Consider the following 20,896-nt stretch of genomic DNA (forward strand, 5'->3'; position numbering starts at 1 on the left):
GTAAGAATAATTAAATAACAATAGTTTGTAATAGGTAAACTAATGTTGTGATTTGTGTTTTAGACAGTACTTGTAGAAAAATGCTAAGTGCGATTCTGACTCGCGTCCCGAGGGTTCCTTGCCATCACACTATCAAAATATTAAATTTATTTATTATATTCAGTATTACATATATTCTTTTTATCAGGTGTACCCTGATTTTACCGTAAAATCTTTTGCCGAATTTTGTTTTATAGAAAATTATTCATAGAATAATCGAATCCCACATTTTTGTTACAACTAATTTTGTTTCTTCGATTATTCAGTTTAAAGAAACATACTATGTAACTTTATTAAAATTCAGAATATTTATTGAAAGATTTTTAAATAAAATAAAATACTAACTGTAGAATTATTATTCATTGAGTATTATTTGTACGACACTACAGTTCACAGAATATTGATTTCAACTATTATTACTTCACTAAATTACCTTTCACCTAGTATTCATTTAAATAAAACACACTTCAAATACACCTAAACGCACTTAGACTTAAAAGTCTAACTAATCAAAATCCGAATCGGAGCACCCCACTATCCACGTGGTCTTGTCTGTCCTACCCCTAGAGTGTATGTAAAAAGTCGGAGGCGCGGAGGGGAAGCAGCCCTCGCCCGCCGTAACAAAGCGCAGAGCAAAATGCGAGCTGTAGCGGCTGAGGCTGGTCGCCGAAGGCGACCAGCAAGCCGAAGCTGTGGAGGCGAGCATTTGTGCCTGCGCTTTGATACGCAAGGGCGAAGGGGCTGCTTTGCCCGTAGCGCCGGATCAGACGCGGACCACGACTCGATAAAGAATATAACTCCAACAATAACAACTCCGCAACATTTACATTCATTTGCGTCAACATTTCATATGATTTTACCCGCAATGTTTTTAACGTTGCAATGACTTTCGGCCTAACAAAAATATGTATGAAGAATACTTTATAATATTATTCTATGAAATTAATGTTCGACTAAATAACTGCCGGCCTAGCCAAGGTGAAAATCGCTATCGCTTCGACAACGAAAAGCTTCATGTCTCTCTATCACTCTTCTATTTAGTGCGACAGTGACAGTTGCGTTTCGATCGCTACGGAGCGTAAGCGATTTGCATGTTGGCTACGCGGCCTGTTCTGTATTTTAAATTTCGGTAAACCATATTTATGAGAATCAACTTTTATACATATCGATGATTCTGTGAAATGAAATTACATGGATAAATTATCCTTAAAACGAAAGAACTTATTATTTTTTTCTGTGAAATGTAACTAAACCGAACCAAAATTGTTTGAATTAAATATTCTGTGTAATGATTATTTTGCAATATGAAATTACTTGAAAAATTTTCTGTGAAACAAAAATCTACAGAAAAATTGGCGACAAAACAAAGGTAAACCCTTTATCATCATACCGAGTTTGTTTCTTCAATACGATCAGCTGTAAAAGTGCATGGCGGTTTTATCAATTTAAGTATGCAATCTTTTTCTCCATGCAATTTCGTAGATCACTGTACAAAGGCGAATTTATCCCCTTCTGCAGTATTACCTTTTCCAAACTAAAGATCTTTCCAGCTAACCCTTAAGGCTTGTGTTCTTTGTCTCACTCTAACTGAGCGTAAACGTGAGCGAGATGGATGTGCGTGCTCGGGCTCGGGACCGCGGATATCATGCATGTTTTTGAATTTTAATTTGTTGTAAGTTTAAAAAATAAAAAGTAATCGCTAAGATCCAGTGTCAGTGTCAAACAAGTCTCAAAAGTGACGTTTCTTCAAAGAAATACGTCACTTTTGACACTGACATATCCGATCCATATCGTTTCAATATCTTATATTTGACGTATCTTAAAGTTCGAATATGGCTGTTAGAAATTTCTAACAATAAGGTACTTAAATTATCACCAACAGTACATGTAAGGTAACGGGAAGGTGTTCTACAGCGGACAGTTTTTTCATAAAACATTTTCCTTATTTGATGAAAAATTACCAAAGTAAACCTGCACTAGGAAATCATTTTATCGCCAAGGAAATCAGACGGAGAAGTTTTCGGAGGAGGAAGTTCATGCCGAGGATGTTCATCATTCTGCCAGAAATTTATTTTTGTTCCTACACTTAACATCTCACATCTTGGCATCTTGAGGGCGTTCGCGGAGAGGTTTGACTGCCAGTACCTGAATCACTGTCATATGATTCACGTACTGGTGTCCAAGCCACTCTAAGGCTTTGTGTTAAAATAGGTTATATAGGTAATATAATTGTTATATTTGATTTTAATTTATGTTAATGTAATTTAGTTTAGTTTATATTTCATTTTAATGTAATATGATCCTATGTTGGTCGAAATAAATGAATTATTATTATTATACAAAACAAAACAGAGACGAATCACAAGCTATTACCGTCACCCCTAGACACCTAGAAATATTGACTATATCTGAGACTATAGTAGGTATCAAAATTGAGAATATTTACCCCGTGACAATATATGATGCCGCGATAATATACCTAGATGGCGTTAAATTTTATTTTTAAATTTTAGATATTTGCGTGTGAAAACTGTCACTTTGCTATTTATAATTTCAAAACGAAAAACTAGCCTATAAAGCTAAAATGCAAAATACAACACCTACAACAATGATGAGAGGAGTGAGGCATGCGAGGCACTTAGTGCCGTATTCGAACTTCAAGATATTCACAAGAGACGACACGTACTAGATCCCTTCTAGATATGTTGTTATAGTTTAGATATATCAACTAGTTCTCTTTTGCAGCGCAACCAATGTCACTTTTACGGTAGATAGAGTTAGATATCTATTAGATGTTAATTGGATCTCTAAGTCATATCCTGTGGAAATCGTTCAAGAGTATCGCGCAAATGTCAAATTTGACAGGGTAAATCTTAAACATATCGTTATCGTATCTTGGTGATGTCTAAAAGATATCTAATAGATGTTTATTTCAAAATCCAAATCGGGCCCTTAGTGTTGTGTGAAGATTGTAGGTATTTTTTATTTACTAGACTCTGACTAAAGTCAATATAAAATTTCACACCATGCATGCATGCATGCACTATAATATTACGCGGCTGAGGACTTGCCCTCTACTGTTTCAAATAGTTTCAATCGCCGATGACTTGTTAGGCGCTGAATAATCACTTTTCTTTATTATGGTTAACATAATTTATTACGAAAGTACTTGTGACTTAAAACTTGTTATTGATATTGATATTTGATATTTATTGAAAAAAAATTTTACAGCATTACAGCTAACACCAATGCACTGTAAAATTAAGTAGTAATTGTTATAGTTGTTATTAGGCTATTACCCACTGCTGAAATAAAATCCAGGCTTCTTGTATAAGTAAATGTATATTTGAGCCCTCAGCATAATGATATTTCGGTCACTGAGCAATATTGTAGTACATAGGTACTAATAAATTCTCTTTTCGAAATTCAGGCCTGGAAAATACGAAAAATAACAGCGATTATTTTTCTTCATATGTTACCGCCAGATGATAAAAGTTTAGAGGGTAAATTTATTGCGCATTGTGATGGGGTTACCAATGAGTTTCTTACATTTACATACGCGGGTTGTCCAAGTAACTTCATACTCATATTATTATATTATACATAATACCTAATATCTGGGAGACCGAGCTTTGCTCGGTAACTTGTAAAAATTCAAAAGTACGCGTTTCTCTAGAGAAGGACCTAGCTAGATCGATTTTTCGCCGCCATAAACCGCCATATAGCAAAATTTTTCGAAATCGTTAGAGCCGTTTCCTAGATCCCCAAAATGTATAATGTACCTAAATATACAAGAATTACTCGTTTAAATGTATAAGATACACCTTAGTAGTTCGGGTAATATAAGACTTTAAAATCATATCAAAATCATCCTAAACTGCAAACAGAGCAGAAAAAGCAAATTTCAATCTAAATCTACTTATATAACCCACTTGAACGAATTATTACGTCTGGCTTATAATGGACTTTCCTCGCAGGAAGCATAATATAAGCATAACTCACCGCATTTGCCTTTGAATAAATTACGTACCTATATAATTTTTTTATTTTATTATTTTATTATTATTTTTTTAGCCTATTGGTGTGTACCACTGCTGGGCAAAGGCTTCCCCTCTTTCCCGCCACTTGACTCTGTCCAATGCACACTCCCGCCACTCCACACAGAATGCATCAAGGTTGTTCCGCCATCTCCGTTTGGGTCTTCCTTTTAAATTATTACAGCAGTCAAATTTTACAATGCAATGCGTGATGTAAAGCTGTATAGTCAGTCACACACAGGATTGTTACGCCATTGAGGGTCCTCCTAGCTAAATTGATCGTTCCGTACTTACGCTATGGAATGTCCAATTTAGCTAGAACCCTAAATGGCGTAAAAAATTTAAAAATCACGGAGCGTGACTGTACATCACGCTTTGAGTTTTAAGGAGATTACAACGTAAGATTTGACTGGCTTATGTGTTTGTTACAAGTGATTTGATCTTCTCAGGTAAACTCTTATTTTGACCCAAACATCCCTTCGTTCGAAGTCGATATCCACGGGACTTTTTAATTTATTAGGTAGGTAATTAAAAAAAACTAATAACATGAAAAAAAAAACATTTTTCTAATGTGGTTGAAGTGTACAGATGAAACAAAAATATATATTTAAAGGTCTATATTTTAGTCAGTCAATACAAGTCACGTCAGACATGTACCTACAGAATTTCTTCATTAAATAAAAGGACGGACGTGCCATGAACGTAACCGTGAAAATACTTTGTCTCAAATCTAACTTAACTAATTTGGAACTCAAGCTTTATCGAAACATACATCATTTAAAGGAACTCAGTTGGAATGTAGGAAAATGCCGATGACAATAAAACAGTGATAAGAGCGCAGAGTGCCGAGAGGTAGGATATATACATGATAAATGACTCCTTATGATAAATGACTTACCGGACACAATCAGTGCTGCTAAATGTCTTCTTTTCGCTGATGACCTGAAGCTGTTCCTAGGCATTCGTAGTATTAGCGACAGCGCAGAGTTGCAAGCTGATATTGATGCTGCTGCCAGGTGGAGTGAGAGAAATCGACTTCCCTTTAACGTAAAAAAGTGTAAGGCGATAACTTTTTCGCGTAAACGTTCTGCTCTCCAAACTGGGTACAGCTTAGCGGGTTCCTCCTTGGAGAAAGTTAGCGAAATTCGTGACCTGGGTTTAATATTAGATAATAAATTTGACTTCCATTCGCATATCAATAGTATTTGCAAGCAGGCCAGTAAAACCTTAGGATTTGTAATGAGAATATCCAAGCAATTTCACGTTGGAGTGGCTAAGGTTCTCTATAACGCATACGTGCGCAGTAAGTTGGAATATGGTGCGGTTGTCTGGGATCCATATGAGGACAAGTATTCCCTAATGCTTGAAAAAATGCAACGAAAATTTGCACGTTGGTTGTATAAAAAAGCATATGGTTATTACCCTTACCTCTACCCTTCCATCTTTGTCTCGGGGATGGTTGGGCTAGACACGCTCGCATTGAGGCGGAGGGTGTTGCTCCTGGTGCACTATCTCTCAATCATTCACCACCAAGTTGATAGCCCAGATGTGTTAGAGAAGATAGGGTTGTTGGTTCCTAGGAGGATACCACGGGATGTGGACGGGGCGATCGCGCCGCGTCGCCGGCCGTGTGTGTTGCTGCGGCCGTCCGCTCGCACATGTTACGCGAGGCACGCACCTACCACGCGTGCTTTATCATTTCTCCATCTTATGCTCACTCAACACGTTGACGCTGACATGTTCGCCGATAGTTTAGCAAATTTGTGCAAAACTGCTAGACAATTTTTAAATTTTCATACTGCATGACATTGTATAGGGTAACAACATGTAATTGTCCCTAATCTGTTTTGACATTTAATTTATTTTATTGTTTTGCTCCATTTCTGTTCTCTTAGAGTGTAAGTAAAATTATAATTTTAATTTGTATGACATTTTTATGCGCATGATTTTATATTTTTGTATGTTTTTAATTGTCCTTAATTAATTAGCATGTATATTGACAATGTATCTGTTTTTCCTAGCGTGTAAGTGATTTGGTCTGAAACTGTAAGCTTACATTGTGTTCAATAAATAATAATAATAAATAATAATACATGAATGAACCCAATGAAAACGAGATTACGCGATTATCCGATGACGTGTTATCTCCTCAGATTTTAGGGCGGTTTCAGACTAGCGTTTTATGCGCGCGTATAATCTCGTTTTTGAAAGCGCGCATAGGCACGTTTAGGGCAAATGTAGTGAAATATAGAGCTCGTGCAAGCGCGTAATGCCGAAACGACCGTATACGCGCAGAAAACCGCTATTGGGGAGAAATTCTTTAAAAAACTTCGACTATGAAATATTACTGCTTAAATAACATTCAGCTATTTGTGATAAAGAAGTTAAGCTAGGCCTAAATTTTACTTTTAATATATGGGTGAAAAAGAAAATAAATGCTCTAGGAATTTTAAAACGACATCTTGTTATTTTTATAAATTATTAGTTAGGTAATCATCGTTTAATCATCCATAAAAGAAAACTGGCAGTGAATTTAGAACATAATAGTGTTATTAAAATAGAATGTTTGTCTAGTTTTTAAATTAAATAAGATGTAGGTATTGTGATGTAAAATCCTTCGAAGTAGAGGAAAGCCTTTTTGTAATTTAATGAAAATGAAAATACTTATTTCAGACAAAAGGTATTCACCAGCTATTATTAAGTAGGCATATTTTTGGTTCAGGCGGAGTATGTCACTTTCTTAGGACGTCACATTCTGAGTTCGTCACTTTCTGACTTTGTCACTTTCTGAGATCGTCACATTCTGAGTTCGTCACTTTCTGATTTTGTCACTTTCTGAGATCGTCACATTCTGAGTACGACACTTTCTGAGGACGTCACTTTCTGAGTACGTCACATTCTGAGAACGCCACTTTCTGAGGACGTCACTTTCTGAGTTCGTCACTTTCTGAGTTCGTCACTTTTTTAGCATAGGTACGATTTAACAGTATAATATACCTGCACGAAAGATGTATACTGCCAGCAACCAGATTAATAGCTGTTTGACATACGGTCGCTTTTATATCCTACATACCAATACCAATCTCTGTTTGCCTTACGCCTGACTCGTAGAGAATTCCATTTGGCAAAACGTCCTATGTGTCGTGCAATAAAGTGAAAATAGAGAAATAAATAATAATAAAAAACAATCTAATTATGTTTCAATCAGAGTATTTAATTCAGAATAAGTACTTAGAAACTACAAGCACTACATTTAGCCACAAATTGGAGTTAGGCCGGCAACAGCTTCAATTCAATACACATAAATGTATCGCACAGTAGGAAAGGAACCATGATTTTATCATTCGCCGCTGTGATTAGCTCGTGAAGGTATCACGGCAAGCTCGCTGACACCAGTAGAAGGTCATAATTCCAACATATTTACATTTAAACGGACTGCCGCTCCTTTCGTGACAACATATTCTTCAGCATACCGCGTCTTCTGTCATGTCTCCATAAACTCAAACGTCTTTTTTTTCTGATGATAGTGTAAATTTTGGATACCTATCTGCGTATAAAAATCAGCATTGCAGTTTTGTTTCAGACAATATTTTTTCTCGTGTCATCTGTGGAGAATAGGCGTCAATGGATTTTTTCTTCAAAGCGTTGCCGAATTTCAGAATATATGTTCAGCCATCAATCACTTCTGCGTATGGAGTGATCCATACTCTCATAGTTCTCATGTTCTTTATTTGTTTGTTTTCTTCCTATATGTATAGGTTACACGATGAATTTTTAAATTATTATTACATTATACTTTTAGCCTGACAATAGAAATCTAGTATGTCGCCGATTTGACAACGCTGATTTTTTTTCTATTTAAAATGCGAAACTACAAAAAGGTTATATATAGTTTGAGGACTGTCTCATTTCAAACATAGACAGAGATAATCATACTATCTTTGTCTTACTCTAGTACAGTCACCAGCATAAATATATGACTGTGGGCAGCCGTGCAAAAATATCTGATGCTCCATTGGAGGCATAAGTACATGACGACACTACCTCGGTAATAATATGTGATGCTTTGTGGCCGGCAAAAATATCGTTAGTCTTTATCCGCATAAATATCGGATCGGGTCGCTTAAAAATATTTGATTATTTATAAAAATCAAAATTATCTGATTACTCTCATCTGGCATAAATATCTCTCCACTGTGAAAGCAAATACATCGGATGGACGACGGACCGCCTATTATAATATCTGACACGTTGGAAAATCACAAATATGTTATCGACCTTCAAAAACGAACCATACATGTTTGGTATAGAGCCGTAAATTGTATGAAGTGATTTGACAATTCACGAAAAGAGTGCAGTCTTGTCATTGTATATGTCTGTCTCACATTATATTCTATCATCGATTTGACGGAATAAAATGGATATATTTTTTTTGTAAATTTGAACGTATTGCAATCATATCATGAATCTAGTATATAACTGGATCTGGCATGAGGGGTGGGGGAAATGACCGAACGGGATAGTCTTATGTATCATTCAGTAGGAGTAGCAGCGAAAGCACTATTATTGTTTGTCCTTGTCACAGTCCACAAGTTGACTTCTTTATCATCCTTTTTTATGTAAGAAGGAGGTTTATTAGTTTTATTACACATCTTCTATTAAAAGTCTACCTGAATTATGTCACAATTTAAAATTGCAAATGAAATACGTGAGACAGACATATGCAATGACAAGTCTGTACTCTTTTCGTGAATTGTCAAATCACTTCATACAATTTAAGGCTCTATGCTATCCAGGTATGGTTCGTTTTTGCCGATTGATGACATACATATTTCATAATTTCGTGTCAGATATATAGGCGGTCCGTCTGCCATCCCATGTATTTGCATTCACAGTGGAGAGATATTTATGCCAGATGAGAGTAATCACATAATTTTGATTTTTATGAGGCGTCAAATATTTTTAAGCGACCCGATTCGATATTTATGCGGATACAGACTAACGATGTTTTTGCCGGCCACAAATCATCACATATTTTTACCGAGGTAGTGTCGTCATATACTTATGCCTCCAATGGAGCATCAGATATTTTTGCACGGCTGCCCACAATCATATATTTTTGCTGGTGACTGTACTAGCACCCAAAAGAAAAGGATGAGTATAGTTTGTATTGTTCTTATTTAATGACAAATTGGTTTAACCAACTATAATTTGATAATATGGTGCGCTAGCTTTGACCCGCGACTTCATCTGCGTGGAAATATGATGATAATAATTATAGCTGGTCAACCAAATCTTGTCAGTAAAAAAAGGCGCGAAATTCAAATTTTCTATGGGACGACATCGCGCCTACATTTTTCAAATTTGCCGCCTTTTTCTACTGTCAAGATCTGGTTGACCAAGTATATGTCCTTCCCCGGGCCTCAAATCTTGGGGAACGAAAATTTGATTATTTTTGCGCTACGACGTACGGTTTAGGAGATACAGCATTATAAAGTTTTTTTTGTTTTTTTTTTTTATTTCTTTTTTGTTTTTTTTTTATATTAATTAGGGATTTCTTACAGAGGAATGAACATTTTATTATTTTTGCACTACGACGCACGGTTTAGGAGATACAACCCATAAACCTTTTTCTTACTTTTTTGTTTTTCGTGTTTTTTAAACATCACTTTGAGGTTTCAAAGGGGAACGAAAATTTGATTATTTTTGCGCTACGACGCCCGGTTTAGGAGATACAGCATTATAAAGTTTTTATTTTGTTTTTTTTTTTCTATTTTTGTTTTTTTTTTTAAATATTAATTAGGGGTTTCTTACAGAGGAATGAACATTTTAATATTTTTGCGCTCGGTTTAGAAGATACAACCCTATAAACATTTTTCTTTTTTTTTTTTTTTCGTGTTTTTTAAATATTACTTAGGGGTTTCAAAGGGGAACGAAAATTTGATTGTTTTTGCGCTACGACGCGAAGGACCTAATTATTGTTTATAAATCATCATCATCATCATTATTTCCACGCAGATGAAGTCGCGGGTCGAAGCTAGCGCAACATATTATGTACAGTCCGTTAACTCTAATGACCTTCGGATTTCAGAAAGATACTTACATCGGGTATCGGCGGTAACACGCGAAGGTGATACTGCTATTCTGCTTTCTTACTCACTCACAAAAAGTTTTAAACTTACCGCAAAAAGTTAGGGATACCTATTGTCTCAATGTAAAATAAGCCCTAATTGAATGACGTTATGCTTAATATTTGGTTGATGACTATATTGCTATTTGACTTTTTGTCATATTCTATATAAAATAGAATCAGAATTTGAAAGCAGAACGTCACACCGTCATTTACTACTTCTAGCTGAAATTATATAGAGTGGTAATAACAGTCACATTTTTTTTGTAGGTAAGTATATTTTATAGTTTGTGTTTTTTATTTTATCTCTAGTTTTAATTCAAATTTACTTTAAAATAAAAGAATAAATTAAAACAATAATTTTAAATTTAATTTGTAAATATACAGGAAGTACTTAAAAGTCACATATTTTAATGAATTTAAATATTTACTTACCTACTAGTTATGGTGGTATTAACTACTCTATACAAGGTGGTACAAACCTCGATGTCCAAAAATTTTTAAAACGATCCAACCCACACTTCCTCGTGCTCCATGGTTCTCTTTCTGTAGGATGAACAGGCAAGATTTAATTGTTGCTCTTAGATTGCGATCTGGTCACATTCCTTTAAATAGTTTTGCATTTATGATGCGTAAAGTTGACTCGCCTAAATGTAACTTATGTGGAGTAATTGAAGATGTGTTTCATATTTTAATGGAATGTCGCCGAGGTGCTGCACAGCGTCGTTTGCTCAATGTCAGGTGCTATGACCTCGGCAGAGTCAATAGCACCCTGGCATGTCCAGCCTCCGAAGAGGCTGGGCTTCTTTATAATATGGTCAAGGCCATCTTACAAATTAGAAATAGTGAAAGTTAGATTGTTGTAGTTTTATTAGAGAGCCACTATGAGGGTGGCATTTGTAAAAACCCTCTATAAATAAATAAAGATTTAAAAAAAAAAAAAAAAAATTTTAGATTCTTCACTACGTGGGCTATCAGATTACTAATTTGGGAACTTTCCACCTCGGTTCCTTTGACCGGCGACTCTGTCAAATTATGATGTTATTATGGTGTTAAGGTCCCTTTTTAGAGTTTTTCGTAAATAACTCTTGAACGGTGGCCCGTAGCAAAAAATGTTCTACTACATAAGTAATCCATATAAAATTTCCTACAAAAAAGATTCAGTACACTTTTTCGCTAGGATGAATGTTTTAAAATATATTAAAGTGGGAAAGTCACGTATAATTTATTCCAAGGTTGTTATTTTTTAGTTTTTCGTAAATAACTCGTAAACGGTAGCCCACAGCAAAAAAATATCTTTTACGTAAATAATCTATTTGAGATTTCTTATAAAATAAATGCTACTTTTTTTCGCTAGAATCAACATTAAAAAATATATTTTCTATTACGCGATTACGTCCGATTTTACCCGAAAAACCTTGGAGGATACAACTAAACGGAGTAGCCATTAACAGGCTTTCCCCTCTGTCGAAAATAGGCGGCCAACGGTCATACACAATGTATGGACTGACGTTTATCTGACATGGCTATTTTTACGTTACGCATACATTTGACGTTCCCCTCCCCCGCAAAAATCGGCAGACTGTTTTGTACAGAAAATTACAGACATGGCGTCTCCGTTTGATTATATCCTCCAAGCGAAAAACGAATTTCATTCTGAGAGTTAACGGACTGTAAGTATAGTTGGTCAAACCAATTTGTCATTAAATAAGAACAATACAAACTGTACTCATCCTTTTCTTTTGGGTGCTAGTACTAGAGTAAGACAAAGATAGTATGATTATCTCTGTCTATGTTTGAAATGAGAGAGTCCTTTGACAGACTACTTATATATAACCTTTTTGTAGTTTCGCATTTTAAATAGAAAAGAAATCAGCGATGTCAAATCGGCGACATGCTAGATTTTTATTGTCAGGCTAAAAGTATAATGTAATAATAATTTAAAAATTCATCGTGTAACCTATACATATAGGAAGAAAACAAACAAATAAAGAACATGAGAACTATGAGAGTATGGATCACTCCATACGCAGAAGTGATTGATGGCTGAACATATATTCTGAAATTCGGCAACGCTTTGAAGAAAAAATCCATTGACGCCTATTCTCCACAGATGACACGAGAAGAAATATTGTCTGAAACAAAACTGCAATGCTGATTTTATACGCAGATAGGTATCCAAAATTTACACTACCATCAGAAAAAAAGACGTTTGAGTTTATGGAGACATGACAGAAGATGCTGAAGAATATGTTGTCACGAAAGGAGCGGCAGTCCGTTTAAATGTAAATATGTTGGAATGACCTTATACTGGTGTCAGCGAGCTTGCCGTGATACCTTCACGAGCTAATCACAGCGGCGAATGATAAAATCATGGTTCCTACTGTGCGAAACATTTATGTGTATTGAATCGAAGCTGTTGCCGGCCAAACTCCAATCTGTGGCTAAATGTTTTGGTGCTTGTAGTTTCTAAGTACTTATTCTGAATTAAATACTCTGATTGAAACATAATTAGATTGTTTTATTATTATTACTTTTTCTCTATTTTCACTTTATTGCACGGAACATAGGACGTTTTGCCAAATGGAATTCTCTACGAGTCAGGCGTAAGGCAAACAGAGATTGGTATTGGTATGTAGGATATAAAAGCGACCGTATGTCAAACAGCTATTAATCTGGTTGCTGGCAGTATACATCTTTCGTGCAGGTATATTATACTGTTAAATCGTACCTATGCTAAAAAAGTGACGAACTCAGAAAGTGACGAACTCAGAAAGTGACGTCCTCAGAAAGTGGCATTCTCAGAATGTGACGTACTCAGAAAGTGACGTCCTCAGAAAGTGTCGTACTCAGAATGTGACGATCTCAGAAAGTGACAAAGTCAGAAAGTGACGAACTCAGAATGTGACGATCTCAGAAAGTGACAAAGTCAGAAAGTGACGAACTCAGAATGTGACGTCCTAAGAAAGTGACATACTCCGCCTGAACCATATTTTTGTCTACCTGACTATATTATTAAAAATAAGTTAATGTTAGTAAAAACGTATAGTGATTAACGTATATGGATCGAACATGCATTAAGATGAGTGGTAAGAGAGCTATTAACCCTTTCCGCGATCGCCTTTTTATCCCACCAACTAATTACTTATAAAATATAAAAAATGCAAATCTTGCAACGCACTTAATCTGCTGCAAAAAAGTTTCGAGTACCTATTTTCCGAAACCATACCGGTCCATAGAACTCTACTGTTAAGTTGTTACCTAATAATGATTAGTTCACTAATTACTCCAGGAAAAACGCCCGTCATTTGAAAAAACAAAACATAATTTTAGAATCCATTAGATTGAAAATGTTCGTTTACGGTCTCGGGGCTATTCATAAATTACGTCATTACAAATTAGGGGGGGGGGGTCTGGACATCGGATGATGGTAGCATGACGTAGGGGGAAACGGGGTCATTCGAAGCATGATTTGTGGATGATTTTAGGGGGGGATCAAAAATCGTCAAAAATAGAGGACGTAATTTATGAACAGACCCTACGGATTGGGACATATTTAATCGTTGACATTGGTATAAAGAAGACTGTTTTGTACGGAACAGGGTAATGTTTTCAAAATGACGGGCGTCTTTCCGAGCCTTGCTAATTACCTATAATAATATAATATGGATATATTAGGGATGTACCGACTAGTCGGGAAAGCCGACTATTCGGCCTCATTTGTAGTGGCGATTAGTCGGCGACTAGTCGGCAAAAATGGCCGATTAGTCGTCACTTTATAAGTGACAGAAAAACAAGGCAAAAAATAAATAAACAGTAAATATTTTCATAAGCTTTTTACCTATTTTACCCAAATTTTTATTTAGGGTGCTTACGAAAACTTTTGTTCGAAATTATTGACCTTGTGGTCGCTTTTTTATGTCCGATTGTGCGGTCGCCGTATGAAATACATATAACCTTAGGATTTTTTTAATTTAATTTTTTAGCGTTACTTTACTATAAGTATGATAAATAGTGCGACGAAAGGGTTTGTTTTTTAGTGCTTTTGAACCGAACCTAGACCAAACTAATGATCTGGCCGACTAGCCGACTATAATCCGGCCATCCGAGCGCCGATTAGTCGGCTAGTCGGCCAAATCAATAGTCTGTACATCACTAGGATATATACATAAATAAATATTATTTGATAATACATATTATAGTGACCGCATCAATTAATTAATAGCTTTATTTTACTTTTATAAGCGCATTGTACCTAATATGCTTACTTGAAAAAGAAACTATGTATCTTACAAATACAGTTTACTTTGCGATACTATCTGAAGTCTAAGATTTTTTTTAAAGTAGCGCGGCAGATGTAGTTATGCCTTGCCAACTGTATTCTTAAACACGGCGTTGAATAGGTCACATTTGCGTTCAAATACGTACAATACATTGTAGATACTCGTAAGATAGGCAAGCCAGATATTTGGATACAATAATAATAGAGTCAGACCAAGATAACTTTGCAGCGATTTTTATAGCACAGACATGCAAGTGTTATTTTAAACGTCAAACTTCTATGAAATGATGACGTTTAAGTAACACTTGCACGTCTGTGATATAAAAATCGCTGTAGAGTTATCTTGGTCTGATTCTAGTAACAGATACTGCATTTCCATCTACTGACGAAAATAACATAACACGTAAATACCTACATGTTAACCACTTTCAGCAGGGATTAAGACAGATTAAGACCTTTTTAGGGTTCCGTAGCCAAATGGCAAAAAACGGAACCCTTATAGATTCGTCATGTCTGTCTGTCTGTCTGTCCGTCTGTCCGTCTGTCCGTCTGTCTGTCCGTCTGTCCGTCTGTCCGTCCGTATGTCACAGCCACTTTTTTCCGAAACTATAAGAACTATACTGTTGAAACTTGGTAAGTAGATGTATTCTGTGAACTGTGAACCGCATTAAGATTTTCACACAAAAATAGAAAAAAAACAATAAATTTTGGGGGTTCCCCATACTGTGAACTGAAACTCAAAAATTTTTTTTTCATCAAACCCATACGTGTGGGTAGGGGTTGGGCTAGGGATAGGTCTTCAAAAATGATATTGAGGTTTCTAATATGATTTATTCTAAACTGAATAGTTTGCGCGAGAGACACTTCCAAAGTGGTAAAATGTGTCCCCCCCCCTGTAACTTCTAAAATAAGAGAATGATAAAACTAAAAAAATATATGATGTACATTACCATGCAAAATTCCACCGAAAATTGGTTTGAACGAGATCTAGTAAGTCGTTTTTTTTAATAACGTCATAAATTCCCTAAATACGGAACCCTTCATGGGCGAGTCCGACTCGCACTTGGCCGCTTTTTTCCGTACCCTTAGCGCATAATAGTAGATTAGATTGTACTAGAGCAGAGAATAATCCATCTTATCCGAGGAAATGTATCAAACCTAACCGCCAGGCGAAGCCGATCATTGTACCTAAGTCGAGGGTATATTATGCGCTTTTAAAATCTGCATTTTACTTTTATTGCGAAGCAGATAAAGTTTAATAAGTATAATATATGCTGCTAAGGTCTGATGTGGTCTGGTTAATAGAAGAGGAGTACCTCCTTTTGCTTTTTAACTATTTATACAGCACTATAGGTACGCAGTAAGTAAGAACGCCTAACGCCAACATAGAAAAATCGAGAATCGTTATCTGCCTTTCTATTGCTCTTGCGTATTTGAGCGACAGGTAACGGTTTTCGATTTTTCGATGTTTGCGGTAGGTCCTCGGATTCTGCTGTCTGTCAGAACATATTATCTAAATTCTAGAATTATCTAAATTAAAGAAACTCTTAAACTACGGTAGGCACAATCTACGAATCTATGCTACGTTGCGAAATGTACTGTAGAAAATATTATTATTTTTCACCAAGAACTTTATTCTAGAAATAGCTGACTGCTAAATCTAAAAATTGTTGCAAACGAAATCGGTAGATACGCTTGTGCAATAGAATTTTCTTCGTATTTTACGTGACGACATTTGAAATATTTATTTGTAGAATTGAATTTTGTAACAAAACTCAAATTTCATTTCTACTCGAAAACAACGCAGGCTAAATAAAACGGCTAATAAATCATTCAAATATTTAACTTCGCAATATTGTATCTTAAAATGCAATTATCAATTTTTTTTAATGAAATAAGTTTGTTTAATAACATATTGAGTAAACATACAGATTATAAACTAAAATAAACCTAAGAATGAGTAACACTAAATAACTTAACAAATAAAATATTAACCCCCCCCCCCCACCCCCTCACTCTGATTATGCCCGGAACAAATGTGTGAAAAATACTGGCGATATTACCCCGCTGAATGGCCAGTGATATCTGTTGAACAAGGGAAGAACCAGAGCGAGGGTCGCAGCCCCTATCCCTTAAACGTCGCCCTATGTCCTTAATAAAGGCTTTGGCCTCGGCACACCAAGGCCCCGCCGTCTCGACGGTAACCGGGACAAAATCGTACACTTGTTCAAGGTTCGCGTACTTGCTGTAACTAATAAATTGTAGGACATAGTAAGGTATTGAAAAAACCGGTCAATTGCGAGTCGTACTCGCATTCCAAGGAATCCGTACATTACCCAAGTTTTAACCATGTATTTTTTTATGTGGAACGTGAATGAAATGGCTTTAAAAAACCCGTAGGGGTTGGATAAAAAATAAGTAATTATGTCCGACTCACGCTTGACTGCACCTTTCTAATAGGTTTTCCTGTCATAACTAAGGACTATAAGAACTATATTTGTGTATTTTTTTTTTTAATTTTAGACCAAGTAGTTTCAGAGGGTACGGAACCCTAAAAAGTACTACAGTTTTTATATCGGTTGGGAAATGCGACCTGCCAGCCTATTATGGATAGCTTTATCCATCTTTATCCACGTGATAAAATAACTGTCACTGTTTAACACCGTGGGAAAGAAAGTGACGGACACCGTTTTATCACGCTGTCACGTAGACAAGAACGACCATCATATCCGTACTGTAGAGGAAAACAGCTAAATATTCGGCTAGCTTGGGCAAAAAAGCATTTATGCCCAAGTTGATACGGAGAGTTTGGAGCTCGCTCGGTTTATTATTAAAATAGGTACTTACCTACTGAAAGTAAATTAAAAAAAAACTAAACAGTAAAAACAAAACTAAGGGTTAGTTATAAATTTCAACTGAGGTAATTATCAGGTATTCAATTAAAATTACCTTTATAAATAAATTCTAAAGCTATTTCGACGGTAAGTCAGACAAAAGGTATTATGGTTCTAATTAAGTTTATATAGGAACGGTCTTTGCAATCCTTTAATTGCTGTTTACCTTCCTCTTTTGAGCAATTAGACTGGCCCTAGCAGTTCAACTAAGCAATTAAATAAGTTCTGATACAATAGTAGTAGTGCATAATAATGCATTCTGTAAAATGATTTAGTTTATTATTGTGTGTATACGTATATTTCACACACAAAACACATTAGGTAAGTATTTCCTGAAACACAAACACATTAATGGCACCACAAGCGCTAGTGCAACTGTTTGACAACTGTGCAATTAATTCTGAAGATCAACTGGCATAATACCATTGACGACATTGACAAGATAAGATAAATCGATTTGATTTTATCTCAACGTAACTTACTTGTATAATAATTACTAGCTACAGTTACTAGTCAAAGGAAATATATATTCATAACTAAAACTGACAAAACAATTTTAGTTAGAAGATCAGCTTTAGGTAAACAAAGTTTAAATTGCTAAACCGTGCTGTGTGTGTATACCTATATTAAGGCAAGATAACGTTCAGTACCAGTAGTCAGCATCGGACAATGCATGCACTCAATTCAGTTACCAATACATAATGTATGATGGATGGTTACAAATAAACACTAAGTAACTCGAAATAGGTACCTTGAAATAATTGCTAGCAAACACTGGAAATGTGTCGATCGTTCTCTCCTGTGAATCAATCCCTGTATCTTCAGTGACACTATAGAAGCTTGAAGAAGAATGATTATGAGTATTCGAGGGTATCCGGCCGGCACGTTAATGGTGTTGTGTTGTCGACTGATAAGGCGCGGCGTGCTACGAGTATGCGTGGGCGCTGGGCACAGGCGGCGCGCGCGGCTCACGGTTATCAACTAAACACATTATGAACACTCGCGACGACCACTTTCCTCCATGCATCTTAACAAGCCGTATTGTTGATTCGTCAAGCGCACTATTTCATCTTTGCTCCGAGATTGAATTTAGAGTGACGATTTACTGTGAACGTTTAAATCGGAAAATGAAAATAGGCATAGGGAGTTATGCTTATGTTACATAAATTGCAACATAACTAGTAGTCATACGTCTTACTTATAGATTTTGTAGGCAAGCATAAGTCATTTGTTGAAGATTTGGTGATAGTGCCAAAAGTCGTCCAAAAGTAAGAGGGCGTGTTACAGATTTAAGTGCCAGCAATATTTTTTTCACCTCAGCAGCTCGAACAAGGGTACTTTGCTACTTAAAAACAGTGCAGCAAAGTACCCTTGTTCGAGCTGCTGAGGTGAAAAATATATTTACATAGGTAAAGAACTGTGATCGCTATGTCATAATCTGGGAGTGAAATGTTTCGTCACTGAGCCGATCAAACCATCCGAACGAGCAGTGTTTTTTTACTAGCGGTCTGTTATGAGGTGAAAATTTAATTGTTGGTATATCTTAAGAAAACATGAGTGAATAGAGGTAAGTGATGAAGAAGGAATACATTTTTCGGGTTCTCTAATATGTTCTCACTGCTGAGGTGAAAAATGTTGTGTACTACATGAGATCAAAGTTATTTACATCTCGTGCGCTTTCAGTCCCTTTTACTACGCTCAAGATTCTAAAATAGATTCACTCGCTACGCTCGTGAATCTATTATAGAATCTTTCGCTTGCACGGGACTCAAAATAAGCACTCGAAGAAATATCAAACTTTGATCTCTTGTTGTACAAATAACTATTATTATGACCAAGTTCTTTCTTGGATCACAAAATTACCATCGTTGGTTTGATTAGTTATTTTACGAAGCTACTTAGGTACTATTTATTTGTAGACACCTCTAAATCAGAACACAATTTGCAACCTTGAAATTGTAAACAAGCACCATGATACCATGAAACATATCTATATATATATATTTCGGGGATCTCGGAAACGGCTCTAACGATTTCGATGAAATTTGGTATATAGGGGTTTTCGGGGGAGAAAAATCGATCTAGCTAGGTCTTATCTCTGGGAAAACGCGCATTTCCGAGTTATTATATGTTTTCCGAGCGAAGCTCGGTTACCCAGATATTTATAATTATATTACCTATCTTCCGAGCTTCACACTATCGTTTTGTTCATTTCGACGGTTAGGTACTATTTCTTTTATTCAAATGCAAACCAATTTAACACCGAAATATATTAAAATTATCTTAGTATTTACAAAACTTGTTTGCGCTTTTTGTTTCATTTCTACTCTTTATTATTGGACTGTGAAACATCAAGTTCCGAGACAAGACCGCAACAGCGCCTCACCAAAATAAAGCATTAAGGGTTAATTATTAAGTTGCAAGTTTTCTTTGAGGCAAGCAGCCGCTAGGCGACCGCACTCGTAATGGTTAGTTTTGAAACATCATCTTGCCAGATTATAAATATTAACTAAACAAGTAGATACAAGATTATGAATATAGTGCAACCTACTTCCGTAGGATCGGTAAACAATAAATAAAGCGAAGTTTACAATTTCTTTTGTAGTCAGATAATGAAAGCCTAGCTTACAATATATATATGTATATTTTTTTACATTTGTTTGTTAAGTGATTTCTTTGAGTTGTTGCATTTTGCAAATATCTAATTAACAGCTATTTAGCTAGTACCTAACTGTGTCGTTTCAAACATGGTTTAATCCTTCCATTGGAAAAGAAAGACTGAATTGTCTAATATATTTTTCCCTTCTAAAAATCCAATGGACAAAATAGAGAGGTAAGATTAGGAGTTAGAAATATTAGGATTTTATAAAAATATCAGGGAACGGTGGGAAGTCCCTTGAGTTTAAAACGTTTCCGCTTGGCGCGCTGTTCAAAATCCCATACAAAATGAGACTTAAGAGCCAACAGGAGTGGTCATTTCTCCATACAAACGTACTCGACTGTTTCCTCCGTGGGTTTTGAAGCTAGAGCAATGATTTTTTCAACACAGATTAATATTGTCAATATCTGTGTCGGACCGTTTTGATTTTTTTGATATTTTCGTTTTTTAAGGCGCTAGAGCCCTTAAAAAATGGCCAAAATGGCCTAATTGACTGTGCCGCAATGAGAGGCGCGCTATTCAAAACTGATATCAATTAGTCAAAAAAGCAAAACGGTCCGACACAGATAATGTCATTATCATTTTAGATTTCCAAATTTGGTTACGATTGGTTAAATTTTGGAGGAGGAAACAGTCGAGTACGAAACCTCGATTTTTGAGATTTTTACGCACGATTTTTCGCCTTGTCCTTATCGCACTAGTTTTAGGAGCCGCTTCCGTTAGCGAGACGGGTATATTTACCTAAAATATTTAAATCTTAGCTCCTGTTGGCTCTTAACGCAAACGTATACGTAATGTCACGTTATCAGGGCCGTCTTAAACTATGCTGGCGCCGCTGGGCATATAAGAATTTGG

At 35.9% G+C, this 20,896-nt stretch overlaps 1 protein-coding gene and 1 long non-coding RNA gene across 2 annotated transcripts in view; one reads left to right on the top strand and one right to left on the bottom strand.

Moving 5' to 3' along the window:
- The window catches only part of LOC134648246 (uncharacterized), a 115,786-nt gene that overhangs the window by 94,550 nt on the left and 340 nt on the right, over positions 1-20,896 (bottom strand). The window contains exon 2 of the mRNA XM_063502733.1: positions 18,134-18,221. Coding sequence (XP_063358803.1) covers positions 18,134-18,221 — 88 coding nt within the window. The remainder of the gene's footprint in view (positions 1-18,133; positions 18,222-20,896) is intronic.
- Positions 15,117-15,488, top strand: LOC134648474 (uncharacterized). Its single transcript, XR_010096894.1, has 2 exons — positions 15,117-15,267; positions 15,337-15,488. It is a non-coding gene; the product is annotated as an uncharacterized LOC134648474 (long non-coding RNA).

Source organism: Cydia amplana, chromosome 5, assembly GCF_948474715.1.
Source record: "Cydia amplana chromosome 5, ilCydAmpl1.1, whole genome shotgun sequence".
Lineage (NCBI taxonomy): Eukaryota > Metazoa > Arthropoda > Insecta > Lepidoptera > Tortricidae > Cydia > Cydia amplana.